The sequence below is a fragment of the Atractosteus spatula genome, chromosome 11 (assembly GCF_055471065.1).
Source record: "Atractosteus spatula isolate fAtrSpa1 chromosome 11, fAtrSpa1.hap1, whole genome shotgun sequence".
Taxonomy (NCBI): Eukaryota; Metazoa; Chordata; class Actinopteri; order Semionotiformes; family Lepisosteidae; genus Atractosteus; species Atractosteus spatula.
Window position 1 is genome coordinate 34872751 of NC_142716.1, and position 17070 is coordinate 34889820.

A 17070-nucleotide genomic window follows, 5' to 3' on the forward strand; every position below is an offset into this window, starting at 1 on the left:
CAGAGAGAGATACAGTATCTGGGAAGTGTTGTGAAACTTTTAAACCATGTCATCTGTGAAGATTAATTGGGAAAACAAAAGTTGTGCTCTGCTGATTTGGGAGTGGAGATAGGCGTGCCAGATCTCCCTGTGGGACTGCAATGGAAGAGAAAGAGGCTTAAAGTATCTGGATGTGAACCTGAAGTATGAGGCCAGTGAGCACAAGAACTGGGATGGATTGTTAGAGCTACAAAAGGGAAACTCGCCTGCTGCTGGCACTGGCTGTTTCCTCAGCTGTCCCACAGGGAAATGATCCACATTCTCACTAATCTGGTGGCTTGGCACTGTGGCACCAGCTGGTGATTGTAGTGTCATCACTAAAGTTGATTTAGAACACGCAGTGGGTTATCCTGGGCTTTTCCAGGGATGTACTGCACTGGCTATGTCAGTGTGTGATGCACAAGGACAAAGGCAGACGGACACCAGTTTACACTGTGTAGCTGTGCAGCTACTCATCATCGGCATAGTTACGATGAAAGCATTGTTTATCAGTGACTCAGTTTTGCAGCTATGCAGATTATTTTTGTGGTGTTTTAGCTGACTTGCGACTGGGATTCTCTCAATGGTCCAATCATTGCACCCATCTATCCTTGGTAGTAGAATATACCCTTCTCCGCAGATCCCATTTGAAAAAATGGAAAAGAAATGCACTGTTTGCACATGCAGCTACAGTACATTACTCTGTTGGCACTGCGAATGTGTGCTCTTAATCCATGTGGACACATTTATGCCAATCTCGCTAATAATCGTTAAGCTTGTTAACCAATTAAGCATTTCTGTTGCACTCTATATATCTTAACTGTATGAACTCTTGCAACTACTGTACCACTGCTCTGTTACAATGTACTGTATAGCTGGGTTGATCTATCCTGCAGCTGCTGTACATTTCTGATAGACTGTCCTGGAAAGTCCTGGCCTTGCCTTGCTATGGGGAGTGGGAACTTTAGGCATAGACGTCCCTTTCTTTCATGTTAGTTTTACATTTCACAGGGACTGACAAATGTCTTATCTGTCCTCAGACAGATATTGTTTAACACATTTTTTACTGAACGCAGATGATTTAACTTTTTCTATACTAAATGACATTTTTGTTGGTGCTGGCTGATTGCTTAGGATGGGCCAATGTGTGTAGTTCTGAGCTGTTGTTAGACATACAAAAACGTGTTCTAGAATGAGCCATTGGAATGGCCTGTATGGGCTGTGAAAGAGCATGCTGTTCTTGCCGTCAAGGCCCAGTACACATTAACAGGATGATAGCAGTCAAGGCCCAGTACACATTAACAGTCCATGTGCCCATGTGGCCCTTGTTTGTCTGAGGTTCATTCAGGGATTCAGGTACTTCTGTGTGGCCCTGACCATCTGGCTTGTATGCCACTGACCCAAATATTGGTGCATAGAAGTGCTGTCCTGTAACTTGACACTTTTCTGTTCCTGCTGGACACTTTCTGGCTAAATCGATCTAAAGATAATCTACAGCATACCAGACACCTGCTGCAAGCATGGAGTGATGAGGTTTCCCTCTGGATTTGGTTCCCAAATCCTGTTTGTAAAAAATGGAAAAGTAATGCACTGTTTGCACGTGCAGCTACAGTACATTACTCTGTTGGCACTGCAAATGTGTGCTCTTAATCCACGTGGACACATTTATACCAATCTCGCTAATAATCATTAACCTTGTTAACCAATTAAGCATAACTATTGCTCTCTGTATATCTTAACTGTATGAACTCTTGCAACTACTGTACCACTGCTCTGTTACAATGTACCGTATAGCTGGGTTGATCTATCCTGCAGCTGCTGTACATTTCTGACAGACTGTCCTGGAAAGTCCTGGCCTTGCCTTGCTATGGGGAGTGGGAACTTTAAGCATAGACGTCCCTTTCTTTCATGTTAGTTTTACATTTCACAGGGACTGACAAATGTCTTATCTGTCCTCAGACAGATATTGTTCTACACTTTATTACTAAATGAGGATGATTTAACTTCTGCTATTTCTATACTAAATGACATTTTTCAGGGGTTTAGCCTGAGGTGCAATGTTTTTATATTTGGTGTTTTCAAGGAAATTTGGATACATTTCAATTTTAAGTTCCTACTATTACCGGCAATTGTTGCAATTTGAATGACCAAAATCTATTGTCAGGGAATACAAGATGTTTTTTGTGTTTAAATCCTCAATGAAGTGCAGAACACAAATTGAATATGGCTATTGCAAACTCCTGAGCAATATCTGTTTGAACTCATGTGGGTGCATAAATAGCAAGCTGTTCTTTAGAAGAAATATTGTTAACCATTAAAGTTATTGGTCTGTCTTTATTAATTTATGGGATGGTGAAAGGTGTTTTTACATTGCTTGCTATGTTTGCTAGTAATAGTTAAAAAGTCCATTGAAAGTCAAAGTATGTCTTATTCATTTTATATGCTGTGAGTGTATAAACAGATCCTGGAGTGAGTAAGAGCTTCCAAAGTCTGTTGTTTCTCATTTTGATATTGTTTTCTTTTAAGCTTGCCTCAACAGTTATTTAATGATATTTATAATAGAGTGGGGTAGTATTTTGATCATAAGTTCCACTTAACTTAGCTTAACTCCTTGACAAAATATAAAAACCAGTCCTGAAAAATTTCAATCAGGTACAGCAGTAAAATCATTTTAAATGAGACCTTTATGGTTTTATCACTGGTAGCCCCAGCAAAAAAAGTACTCTTTCAAATATCCCATTCTTCAGAAATGAGGACCATGAAAGATAACTGTCCTGGATAGAATTTGAAGAATCCCACTTGAGAGTAAGAACCTCAAACTGAAATGCAGTATTGTTCATGAGGCACTTACAGTATATATGATGCTTAACAACATACATGAGGAGATCAGTATGGCTTTTAAATTCTCATTGGATGTTTAACATTATGTTGTTTTCTAATGTGAGTCCATGAAATCTTTTTCCTGTTGGAGTGAGGAACTTAGAATCAAACTGTCCAAAGCAGGATCCAGAGAAAGAGAGTAGCAGGGCTACGGTGTCAGGGAATCAGTAAGGGCAGTAGTGTTGCCTAGCGTCATTAGGATGGAAACAGAAGGTCGTCTTGGTCATCTTGGAATAAAGGGTGAAGGAACTGCAGGTAGGCAGGTGAAGGTCAAAGACATTGTAGATGTAGGACAGAATGGAGGATATTAGGATAAGTGTGGAAGAGAATGATGGTTTTGAGAACACATTGTAAATGCCCTGAGGTGAGCAGATGGACCAAGAGGGGAACATCGAGCCTCCAGCAGGAGCATCTGAGGAAAGTTGTGAAAAAAACACTCTTGAGATTTTGATGAAAGTGGAGGACAGACAAAGGATGGGAAAGAAAATTTTAATATGCTGAAGAAAAGGAATACACAGAAATCAAAAGTAAAAAATGCTAACAAGCAGAAATAGAACTGAGAGAGCAGGAGAATAATGATGGAGTCCAGTGGTGTGACTAACTCTGAGAATTGAAGCCCGGGGAGTTGGAAAGTAGTTGCTATCTGTCAAGCAGTCAGTGAAGGGGGTCTGAGAAACTCACATTGGCCATAAATGGCAGCAAGGTTGTTGAGTTGGGTATAATCTAAAGATCATAATAGATTTTCTGGAGTGCACTTAAGGCAAGAGAGGCATACCCAGCAGGATTCAGTTCTGTGAGACCATTGCTGGATATGGGCAAGGTGCATATCCACCAGTTCTGCTGGAAGTTCACTCTGAGCACCACCAGTAGCATCACTTTAGTTAATAACAGTTCAATATAACTTTCTTTTTGGAATCTATAGCAGACTGGGAGAAGGTTAAGTCTCTGTTGGCCAAACAAGCATCAGTGCTTGTGGGGTATTCATGGGATTTAGTTTCTCTTGCTGCCCAACTGTATGTTTTGGACTCTCAATATATACTGATTATATTGTGATTATGGTAACTGGTAGAGGGATATTCAGGAGCTCTACACACTTTTTGAGTTTTTTCCAAAGCTTAACATGGATAAGAGCTTTCATTTGCTGGTAGAGAATGTAGATGTGGACCCCCACCCCTTCTTGTTGGATGGCACTGGGGGTATTGGAGGGAGTGTGGTAGCAACAGGGTTGTTGGGTTGTTAGTGCTGGCTGCTTCCAGTGAGCTGTTATCAGATGTACAAAAACATGTTCTAGAATGAGCCATTGGAATGGCCTGTATGGGCTGTGAAAGAACATGCTTTTCCTGCCCAGGGATGATAGCAGACAAGGCCCAGTACACATCAACAGCCCATTCAGCCATTGTTTGTCTGAGGTCCATTCAGGGATTCAGGGACTTCTGTGTGGCCCTGGCCATCTGGCTTGTAAGCCACTGATCTGTGTATTGTTGCACAGAAGTCCTGTCCTGTAACTTGACATTTTTCTGTTCCTGCTGGACACTTTCTGACTAAATCTAATAAAAAGATAATCTACAGGATACCAGACACTTGCTGCAAGCATGGAGTGATGGAGGATTCCCCTTGGATCCAAAATAGCTTTCTCTTGTCTATCACCAGCTGATCACCACTGGAGTCACCTGTGTGTATCACCTGCTGGATATACAGAGCTGTAGTGTTGAGGACATGGAAACAGCAATGGACTTGTGCTCTTTCTAATACTTTGAACTTTTCCTGTTGCTCTGGAGTAATGTTGCTCTGGACAACTGTGAACACTTGTTAGTAGGCCCAACATTAGAAACAGTTACAGCTTCTCTCTGGCACACTCTGTAGGTAGAAACTTGGGGCTCTGAAAGAACGTACAGGCCAACTGTAAAACCCTATATTAAATGCAACTGACTTAGAGAATTGGGCATAAGTAGTTGTGAAATTTACCAACTACTGATAGATCAACACAGCTCTCAACAACAGCTGTCCAAAAAAATAGAATAACAAATGGGATCAAACACAGCAACAAAATAAAACAATAAAAATAAAGATGATCAAAAGGAGCTTAAAATCACTTGAAATGTTAAAATATAGATAGTGCATCAGTTTATATCCAATACAAAAATGAACTCATTGATGCAGATATTAAGGATGTAATGACATCCTGAAATTCAGGATGTACAATGTGAGAGTGATAAAAATCTGCTCAATTTAGTGCAGTTTGTGAGAGGGTTGTCATGCCAACGCCCTGTGAAGTGTCGTAAGCTTTTTAAAAGCAGCTGGTTTAGTGATTAGGATGGTGAGACAGTGAAATGCAATGAAGTGATGATGAATAACTCATTTTAAGAACTACCCTTTTCTTTGTTCATTTATTCAAACTTCAAAGCCTTATGCACTAATGTTAGAATTGTCCCCAGGGGCCTTTATTAGGAGGAGAATATCCACTTAATATCCTAGTATATGGAGCAAAGTTCCTGCCATAGAATAACATTAGCTTTATAGTGCTGAATTATTTAGTATCTGTGTGGTTCTGCATATTGAACTTAACCAGCACACTGTGCATTTTTAATGCTATAAATACTCGACATTGGATAAGATGGTACTTGTGTTAATATTAAATTTAGCATTGGGACATGGTAACATGGTAGTTAGCACAGCTGCCTCTCTCAGCTCTTGGCTAAAGAATTTAATTCCAGCTTAGTATACCTTTTTGTTGAGTTTGCACATTTTCTTGTATTCATGTGGGTTTTTATGGGTGCTCTGGATTCCACTAAGCTTCTAAAGATATGCTGGCTATGTTTAATGGGGTCCATTAACTGTCTCTGTTTCTGTGCCATTCTCTGCACTGGTATCCTAGCCAGGATGAAGTCAGTTTGTTGTGACTCTTACCAGGAACAAGCAATTTTGTGAAGATACTATATATCAAGATATAATAAGCACCCAGTTCTCTTTTGCAATTACTAGCTCTGTAAATCATTTTGTAGTTGTCAGTGTTAGCTCTCCTTTACAATATCTGTGCAATCCATGACTTCCCAGTCTTCAGACATCTCGTGAAGTGCTTTCTGTTGTAACTATATTTGCCTATCCCACTGCTTTTGTATCATCTGTAAAATAATGAGTTACAGTACATATTCATATTTGAAATTCATTTATGTAAATTGGATATGCACTCATAGCTATGGTTTAAATTTGCCTATTACACTCTAAAAAAGTGATTATTCATATTCCTTAGCCAGTTTTCAATTCATGTGAACCCAGTATATTCCTTTGGATTCATGTAGCTTTAAGTTGGATGATTTTATGAGGCATCTACTTCATACTGCAGCTTTCTGGAAATCTAAATATATAATGTTCTATGCATCCATATCAACTCCATGTTGCTTTTTCTAAGAATTCTAATGACTCAAACTAGACCTTTCTTTTATTAATCCATGTTGGCTCTCTATTAAAATTATATTGTTGTGCAAGTATCCTTCTAGTTAAACTCTCATGTTCATTTCCAAAACTTCACCAGTAACAGACGAAAAGCTGGTAAGTACAGTATAATGTATATTCTTGGTTCAGTTTTGTCTCTGTCTCCTCTAAATAGGTGGCTCAAGAGGCCTGAGCAGATGGAAATCACAATGGTCAGCAGGATGTGTAACAGAGACTTCATTAACACTCATATTTACTTCAAACACATACTTGTTCTACACCAACTGCAACCATGAGTCCCTTTATATACCATACCAGTCAAATTTAACCACGTGTAAAAATGTGTCTCTTGACCAATTAACTAATTTATCAATGTACAGACAAAAGAGGCCTTAACAGCCTCTAGTGGCAGGGCAGATCAGTTTCAACTAAGATCCACACTCCACTTTATGAAGTGGTCTTAAATCTGCAGTACTCCAATATGTGATTGCAGCTCCCATCTTCATTCTAAATATCCTGGTTAGTATGAATAACATTTCCCTCAGTATAATTTCCCTGTATCATGCCCTGAGGTTATGGTGATAGTTTTAAGCTGCCGCCCAACAACTTATGTAATAGCAGACTTAGTGTTAGTTACTGTATATTATGTTTAATTTGTCAGTACTAATGGAGCTCTTCCCATATGCTGGGACATATTGTTGACTTCTTTCGTAAAAACTTGTTTTTATCTATAGTCCTGCCCTACCACCACTTCTATCTAGCCTGTATTCCTGAAAAAGTGTATCATTCATTTTGTACAAACACAGTACTTATCATCTTCCCTAGACAAACAGTATTTCAATAATTCCTAAAATGTAATGTTAATTTTTAACGCATTAGCCTCAGTAAGTCACTGGTAGTTACATACTGTAGTTGCTTACTACACTAAATAAGTAAAATGACCAGAGTAAAAATTTTAAATGACAGAAGAGAAGGAGAGAAATGGGGACTTACTTGGACTGTGGTGGAAACAGATAAAGAGACCAGCTGTTTCTGTGTCGACAGCATTCTGGCTGATGTTTTTCACACCACCTTTTAATTCTAGCTAGGCGGCCCTGGGGAGACAGGAACAAAAGTAACACATTCTGAATATTACAGCAGTAGCACTAGAGGTCAAAAAGGCATTAAATGGCTTCTGAAGACCTAAAGCTGGAAGTGTCTCTACCAAGGGTTCTCCTGTCTTTTAACACAAAACCTGGGCTATTATTACTTAGCTGTTACCAGGATAATCCCCAGGGCGAGTATAATAGGTTAATTTTGTTTTTATCTACCAGTAATCCAGTAACCCAAGTGATGAGCTATGTCCTTGTGAGTCCACATGACAGTCTTCAGCCCTCTTAATTTAAATTCACATGTCCAGGTTTACTTACGAGCTCAGTGCATCCCAGGCCAGGATAAGATATTATCAATGAATTAGGACTGGTTTCCAAAAAAACAGGCAGCGTGTTTGACTAATGTGATATACAGTATAAAAGAGTAGACATGTAGCCAGTAAGCCCACTTCTCTTGAAGTATTCTTTTTAAACATCCTTTGTGGTTCAAGGGTCAGAAATTAGTCATGAAGTTGGCTCCTGGGCTGTATGCCTCTTGTTAAAAGAAGTCAGTCCTTTCTGGAACAAAGCCAGATGCCTGTACTTGTGTGTTTTCTTAAAATAAAAATGTTCTTAACTATTATGGCACTGTCTTTAGTCAATTCGAAGTAGACATTCCTCACCCCAGAGTCCGTAAGTAGAGTGATTTCATTTCTAAGAGCTGCACATTTATGCTTTTCTACTAAATGTACAGTAGGGCACCTGTGTTTGACTGGAATTTCCATGCAAGTAGATCAATCATCTCATTAGGTCTTAGGGTTTCCGAGGTCTTCACTTTGAACGGTGTAACCACAGCTCTCTTGAGCAGATGTCTTGTCATGTCTTGACATAAGATTTTAGGGTTTAGGGGAATTTGTTAAACAGAATTACATCTGAGGGCCATAACCACTATATTTATTAAAGTACACAATATTAATTTCACATAAAATTTAAAAGTACATACACAGTAATAATACTAAATGGCTTGTGGGAAAATAATATTTCCCAGGACCCTGGAGGTGTGGGGCTGCAAGACTAACTAACCCACCCATTACAATAGCACCATATTAAAAATGCAACTTTAAAGTTTTAGAACCAATAGCATTTATTGCATTTAATGTCCCTCATAATTTAAACTTAATACATTCCAACTATTATTCCATGCTTACATGTACAGTACTTCTGGACAATATATACATGATCAATGATAGGAATTAGAGGCTGAGAACATTCCTTTGTGCTTCAAAGTTTTCTAACACCTCTGCACTTCGTAACTGGTATCAGATTGGTGAAAAGGTGGATAAAAGGAGGGGTGTTCTGAGATTCCTTAAGAGTAAGGATAAGTCTTTCCTACGTCAAAGGTGTCAAAGGATTGTCAGGAAGTCATGGTGCAGCTGCTGTCTCACTCACCATGTTGACTTCATCTTCGCCATTGTCATCTTCACTCTGGGCATCATCCAGGGAGAACTGGGGCACTGTGGCTGTGGGGGAGGTCTTGCCATTGCAGTCCTGGCGCTCAGGGAGTGGGGGGCGGGTGCTATGCAAACTAGCTGAGCGGCAGAGGTAGTGTGGCACCTGCAGAGTGTCAGGCGGCAGTTCGAAGGAGCTCTTGGTCTCCAAGGACTCCATGCGGTGACGTTGTAGGGAGCTGCTGGCAGAGCCCCCATCACACTCTGAGCCCTCATCTTCCTCGGAGCTGGACTGCCCATCCCCTGAGAGAAGTGAGCGGCGCTCCCCGGACTGCCTCTTCTGCTTCTTCAGGCTGGGTGCCCGGCCAAGGCTGTTCCAGCTTGAACGTCGGCTGTTCCAGCTGCTGGCTGTGCTCCAGGGAGCGTAAGGGGAGCTTCGCGCGCTGGACTGCAGGGACACGGAGACAATCATTGAGCTGTGTTTCCTGAGTTAATAGTCACAAATAGGTGGAAGCTCACCATTCCCAGAATGTAACGGGAAAAGTAAGGACAATCTTGTATTAATGTAACAAACACGGTCCTGTCATCAGGTTTCAATACCATTCCCTACAGGAACCATCATTTTTAGTGATGAGTTAGTTATCCATCCACTGAAGTCATTATGGCAGATCAAGTTAAAACAGATCACTGGTGTCAGTACGGCTCCAAGTGCAAAACTCTAATAAACTCCAAAGACAGTGTGAGGAGGAAAGAATAGGAAACAAAAGGCTTAAGTGGAGCGCAGTTGCCCAATGGCAGTAGGGTTACACACACGTACTGTATCTATTATCTGAAGAGCTATCCATTGTGGCTGCACAAATTGTAAAAGGGAATACAGTTAGCCTGTCGCCACTAGCTGCTGATAATGTGACAACGCATCATTTCTAGCAATGGGCTGTAAAACACCCCAGTGTTTTCTTAAAATGTGTAGTACTTCTACTTTAAAATATAGCCTTCTGACCACTGAAGACGAAAATAAGCGATATGGGTCTTGCCGCTTAATGAATGCATAACTTTAGGTCCATAAGGGTCTTCTTGATTTGATTCTTATTTCCAAAACTGAGCCATACATTGAGTTCAACCAATTCTATCCCCTTTTCCCCATAAAGAAAGCACTGATCACTGACATTTGATAACCTGCTAGAGCTAAACTGTAGGCCTTGAGGTAAACATTTAGCTACTTTTGGTCTGTATAAAGATTCCGTACTACTCTATAACTGTTCTATTCATTTACCGAAGAGCCTTCTAAAATGTATTATAATGTAATATGGACTGACATTTAGTTTTCTTTTAGAATAGTTTTAGGAATGACAGGTTATAAACATATGTTTTTTGAGGTTAAACAATAATTGGACATTAGTGCCAGCTGCGTAGACATTCTGCAGTAGTTATCAACTGATTTTGCAGCTGTAAGAGCTGAAAATTTAGAAGTTTCTAAATTTGACTCTTAAGATCCTACTAAATTGCTCACTTCTGACACATTTCCAACATACATGAAGGGTGACATAAGAAAGAATCATCCTCTAATTTTATGCCAATAGGCTAGAATCAAGTATCAAAACAACAGGCTATTTTTCTGAATACTTTACCCAGACCATACTTCTTCAACATCTGTATTCGATGTTGCTGTTATATTATTCTTGTCTTACTCACATTTCTTCCAACATTATATTGTAAAGTTTTAACAACCATTTATTAATGAAACATAAACTACTTCTAAAGTCAACAGTAGTCCCATTATCTCATGGAAGAGTGTGTGTGTCAAAATTCCTCTGAGGTTAAAAGTTTTAAGTTAAAATTTAAATAGAGTCCTAACTTCAGCCCAAAGGGAAAGACAGCTGGGTCTGTTCGTACTGTAAAACATTTGTGCTGTGCTACTTTTGTCATCTGTTTTTACATGTGTTTACAGAGCCTTCTAAAATGTATTTTAATCCAATACTGTATATGTTGCCATCACATTGTGTTTCTGTCTCATTGTTATAAAGGAAAAGTAAAATAAATTAAATTAAATTAGTGTCCTCAGAGATCTGTCATTTGTGTGAGGTTTTGCGTTTTCTTTAAGGAAAAAAGGAATACACTCTGTATACAGTATATAAAAAATATAGCTAAGCCTTTTTTGTGACGAATTTTGAGAGATGTTTAGGAATCACAAGTAAGAAAAGAGATCCTTCACCATTATCAAATACATTTAGAACCCCTAAGACCATATTCATGATTGTGATTACTGTATAAGTAAAATGATGCACATGTTATGAAAACCTGAAAATTTGGTTTCCCTGTGGTTGAGTGTAATTGTTATAAGTGCTATAAAGAGTGGGATCGTTATTTTTTATTTTTCCCAGAACTCTGTGCTATCCTGCTGTGAAACCCATTTCTAAAAGAACACCACCACTGCCCTGCCATACTTAAATCCCACTGTAGCGACTACTTTCAGGTCTTAAATTCTACTTCTGGCACACACTTGCTAACAGGTGTACTGCTGCTATCCTACTGCAATACATACAGTATCCTGTATACTGCATTATGTCAGTTGTTGCATTGCATCTTATATTTTGTAAGCTACACATACCGTAGCAGTATAGACACTATTGAATGTAATAGCTTATTGCTGTAATTCCTTTTAGGCATTTTTTTCATTTTAAGTTACCATTGGATATAAATAATATCAAATGCATAATAAATTTATAGCAATATGCAGTGAAATAATGAAATATATCAAAATACATTAGTCTTACATTATTTGAGCATCATTTGTACGTGGAAGACCTCCTCTATCATTTGCCAAAGAGTTTTAGTGAGTGAGAAGTGACCAGATTCAGCCTGCCCATGCTAGAGGAGATGCAGTGTATAGGTGTGCAGAGAGCCAGCTAATGTCACTGACCGGCGACTTGATGTCATAGCAGTTGGGGTCCATGGAAGTGCTGCTGCCACGGCGAGACTCATGCCCTAGAGCTGGGTCTCCAAACCCAGAGCTCTTGGGCACAGGCATGGGAGTGGCAGCTGTGTGGGTGATCAGAGGGGGTGTCAGACTGTTCTTCATCTCCACGTGACCATTAATGGGCACTACTGGAGGCAAAGATATCACATTATCAATTGTGCAATTACAGAACTCACTGAACAGCAGGGGGTTTACTAGCCTTCTAATTGCCCTATACACTGTTCATACAATATGATGACCGTTTACATAAACGGCTGTCTGTTCTGTGATATTTCTTTTAATTGGTTAACGAGGAGAGAGAAACACAACTCTCCCCTGTAAGAGACATTGATCTTAAGTTAGAAGCACCTGTGGTTTCCAGGAAGTTCACAAATTGATTGTTGTTTCTCTATCAATTTTAAGAAACATCACATAGCTTTAGGACAAATGTGGACAAATATGTGCTAAACAGATTGAAGGTGAGTTGGGAACGTGTTAAATTCATTCAGATTTTATGATAATCTTGTCATAATGTGAAAAATAATAAACAAACTATGGGTACTTTGCTTAAGCAGAAAACATGCTGTAATTTAGATGTTTTTGCAACTCTCTGTAACCCTTAACAGATAAGTAAAAGCTTTTCACTAAAGTGTTAAATTTGGGTGCATTACTTTTTAATTAATTTTGTAGGCCTTTTGTAGTTCCCCAGGAAACAGGTTTCTTAATCCCTGGCTAGGAGATGATACTCTTACCAGCTGAGGTGGAAACCTCCTTCTTGCTTTTGCGTACATCTTCCATGCTCTGGGAGTAGAAGTCTGTCTCAGAGTCAGACTTGGAGGCATCTCCCTTTCACACAAATGACAAAACCAGAATTAGAGGGTGCAGAATTCAGCCAGGCCAAGGCAGAGAGATGGGGGGAGCAGGTAAGTTAGCTTTCCTGTATCCTCCATGTCTTCTGTTTAGGTTTTCTTGTAACAAACAGGAGAAGGGGCCCAGCAGTCCCAGTATCCCCAGGCACAGTGTAACATGCAGGAATAGTCTAGGTCTATTGTCTTACACCGCACTAAGACATTCACAGCAATAGGAACAATGCAGCAAACATCAGAGTATGGCTGCATTGCTGAATGGTATCAGCAGAGACCTAATGAAATGCAAGTCAAGGTCAAAGATCTTAATTTCCATAATCCCACAGTATTGTCTATCGTGTATGTATCATTACATACATAGTTAAGAAAATTAGTTGTAACTTTGTCTAACTGTATCGTTTAAGAAAGTATGGTTAATGAAATAATTTGAATCAGTCTCAAAGCAGGAACGTACAGATGAATAATTTGAATAATCGTCTCATACATTATGCGGATATTGTAGTGGTTTGCCTTTATAATGCACACTCTGAAGCACATGCTATTTTGCCAAATCCTCTTTGCTTTCATGTATTTTTGCTGTCAAGTTCAGTACAGAAGGGCATTTAGGAGCAAATGTACAGTCAGGCAGTGCAATGGCTTGTTATCAGTGCACACAGACAGTTGTATCTTTTTCATTGACTTCTTTAATTTGTTTATCTACATCAGTTTACAATCCAAGACGAGTGCAGATTATAGAAGACAAAACAATATTTCAGTGTGGTGTAATACAATTCATCACCTCCGTGTAACGTTTGACAGAATCACACCACTTTAGTCTTTTTATTGTCGCTTTGCTTTTTATAGTCTCCACTTAAGAGGGCAAAGTAACAGAATGAGAAGGACATACAGTACTACCACTGTATGTCTTAGTTATGCTCAGAAATCAGTTGCTTCTCAAACCACTGTGGATTTAAGCTTACTTGTTATATTAAAAAGGAAAAATATAGGGTAGCAATAAGATTTAAGTTAGTCACGCAATTAAGAAACTCATGAATATCAAAATGGAGATATCTAGTGGCACCAGCATTTTGTTAATTTTAAAGAAATTTTAGAAGACTGTCAATAAAAATGACAGTATTGAAATGTGACAATTTGTTCATAATGCTGACGCTGGAGCTGTATAAATACTAGTCTCGGTGACTGCAGTTCTGACAAACATTCTGATTTTGGTGTGATGCAACCCTGTCAGGTTTGTCACCCCAAGTCGTGAGTGGTGCAATGATGCTTGTTTTCTTTCCTATTCATGGGACAAAAACACAATAAAAAACTCAGTTATCAAATTGAATATTGAAATACTAATCTATAAAGAGTGTATAAATGAAAATCATTGCACCATCAAAACAAACAAAAAACCATATAGTACATACTTTACATAAAACAGAACACATAAAGTTCTCATAGGGAAAAACACAACAGCAAAGCAAAATAACCACACCAATAGAATAATACTGTAATAAACAAGCTTTCATACTCAAACTAACAAGAAGAGCTTCCCCAGAGCAGCTGTGATAGGATGAACCTAATAGAGCAACATTACAAAGCATTATGGGTACCAGCACCCCTCTCCCCTCACTGACTGGTAAGCCAATCAGAGCAGAGGGTCTGCTTTCTCCAGCTTTTACTCACAGCATGCCCAGCACTCTGCCATCGGCCCTGTTCAAATTCCTTCACTGATGCAGGCAGAAGGTTACCACTGTCAGGCCAAAGGTTGGCTACCTGTGTCCTTACTCCCAGTTTGCCTTTCTGAGCAGAAAAGGGGGTTCAATTATGAGAGAATATCCTAGGTAATTGACGAATTCATCCAAATAGAATACAGCCTATTCTCAAAAAGTAATAGGATGTTTGCTTGCCAGTGCAGCGTTTTATTCGAAATCCAAACAGTTGATTTCTTTAGGCCAAATGAACAGCAAACATAAAAAAAACAGTAAAATCAAAGACCTGAAGAGGAAAGGCATCTGGAAATGGAGAAGACAACTCTTAATTTGAGTAACTCGTAATGTAACATTAATTACACAAAGGTGACACAGTAGTTTTCACAAACAGACTTTTTTCCAAGTCCCTTCGAAGTTTGAACATATACAGTACATCAACTTTCGGGTTTTGACTAGGGTCTTAGAGCCCACTTCTTGACATTAGAAACACAACAGCAACTATCAAAAATTCTGAAAGAAGTCAAATCTAAAGAGCATCTTATATGTTTTCATCTCAGGGCAATTTAATCTGATCAACTGAAGCCAAAGTGTCTCCATAGAATCAGTATTTTGGTAGTCGTCCTTAAACATAGAGTAAGGGCTAAACAGTTTTTACCACAGTCTTCGTAAGATCTATCAACTGCCATGTGCATAACTTTCCATTAAATGAACAGGCTGTCCCATGATTTTCTATTAGGGATAATTGATCGTCCCCAGTAACATCACAAATGTTATGTATCAGAGGAAAATATTTCAAAAAGACAGACTCATTCCTGTCAGGTTGTTAAAGTTTTTTTTTTATATTCCATTCTGATGTCTCAGTTTTAATATCAGGGGACCTATTTAAAAAAAAAAACAACAAATCAATTTCATATTTTATACACAGTCTAGTTCAAACAGAATGAAACAGTTTGGACTGATATAAGACGAGCACCATCAGTATGGGTATCATATGGACACATTCTTCATAAACAAGTTAAAAAAAACTGTGAATCTGAAAGGGACTTAAAATCAAGTCTGCTTTTGGAAATACAACCACACATGACATGAGCTACTGTATGAACATCGAGTCTCCACTGTTAGTGAGTTTTGGTGACTTCATGCGGAGCCGTTACATACCCCCAAGTCGACAGGCAGCTGAATACAGCTTAACTGCCCATGCATATCTTCCTTCTTGGTAATTTCCTGAAGTAAAGATGTTTAATTTTTTATAACAAATATAGGTAAGGCATGTAATCAGAGATCCAAAGTTCTTTTGAATGGACAGCAAAACAAAATACTTTCTAATGAGGAGTGTGAGTGGAAGTTGATAAAATGATGAGCCTTTTATCATATAGTCATTATGTCATTTTTATTTGTGAGAACAAAAAAAAAACTAATTAGTTAATATACAACATGACTTCACAAACATATTGCAGAAGTAATTAATACATAGATGTATATTTAGGAACTGTATGCATAAGGCCATTTGCAAAGAGGTTTTACCTCTACAGTATGTCTAAAGATAATTAAAAAGTTATGAAAGTGAAAATCTGTCAGAACACAAGCTGGTTTTGAAATAGAAGAATAAGCTTTCTTTCATTGTAGTAGAAATATGGAACGCTGTTATAGAAATCTGATATTTGCTGATTGGGTAGCATAAAAAACTAAAGAGAAAAAAGAGCTTTTCAAAGACTTCATCCAGTTTCCCTTAGATAGCTATTTTCAATTTTGTTTGTTTTCTTCAGGAAAGGTTTTGTTGTATTCCTGCAGTACAGGAAGCCAATGTCACTCATACTGTATATGCTCATCCTAGACAGGATGTGCATTGTCAAGCCAGTCTCCTGGTGTGGCACTCATCAGGAAGAGACCGCTGGGTATCGAGGCAGGTGTGGTCAAGCAAGCATTTAATCAGTCAAACCTGCTGCTGCCTTGGTGTGAGATGGGGTCCAGCTTGATCATGTAAGCATCTGGACGTATTGTGTCCAGGCACTACAGTCAGTAAGACGCCAGGCATGACTAAGCATGGATGTGAACCTGCAGTCCCCAAGCTGTAGGGCTCACCCTGCACTGAGTGGAGCACCTTAATGAGATGCGATGTTCAAAATGTATCTGTTACTAATTTTGTTTTTAGACATACACCAGGAAATAAAATATTAAGGGAAAAATGAAAAACAAGAATTGATATTCTGATTGTGCTAACATATTTTATGGATGTTTTGTTGGTACATTTTTTAAATTAAAAATATATGTGGAGTATGCAACCACAACTTGCATACTCCACTGGTGAGGGTGGCTTGGTGTTTCACATTGATTTACAGAACCTGCAGCAAATGTTGAGTTTTTTTTATATAACAGGAATCTGCATTAAAAAAAACAACAAAAGTGCAACTTTTGTATTTTATTACCCCTGTTATGGTTGCATTCTTTGTCACGTGTTAAGACTGATGTTCTCAACTTTTAATATAAGAGACAGAAATAGTTTGTGACAGACAGCACAGATGTAATGCTTTAAGATGATCTCTCATTATGTGCTAATGGAGTAGGTGACTAAAATGTGCTGGTTGTATTTAAATATTTTGAAAGACATGCGCTTGATATTTTATAACCTGTCAAAATTTGAAATACAAGTACTACAGGACCTGAAAATGGAGTCTATACGTTAACAAGCCTTAACAAGTTGACCAAGGC

At 38.7% G+C, this 17070-nt stretch overlaps 1 protein-coding gene across 1 annotated transcript in view; it reads right to left on the reverse strand.

Annotated features, from left to right (window-relative positions):
- Positions 1-17070, reverse strand: part of cacna1g (calcium voltage-gated channel subunit alpha1 G) — a 210905-nt gene that overhangs the window by 94617 nt on the left and 99218 nt on the right. The window contains exons 13-17 of the mRNA XM_088927056.1: positions 15520-15585; positions 12557-12650; positions 11769-11953; positions 8850-9296; positions 7324-7424 (exon numbers count right to left, since the gene is read on the reverse strand). Of these exons, the coding sequence (XP_088783182.1) occupies positions 7324-7424; positions 8850-9296; positions 11769-11953; positions 12557-12650; positions 15520-15585 (893 nt within the window). The remainder of the gene's footprint in view (positions 1-7323; positions 7425-8849; positions 9297-11768; positions 11954-12556; positions 12651-15519; positions 15586-17070) is intronic.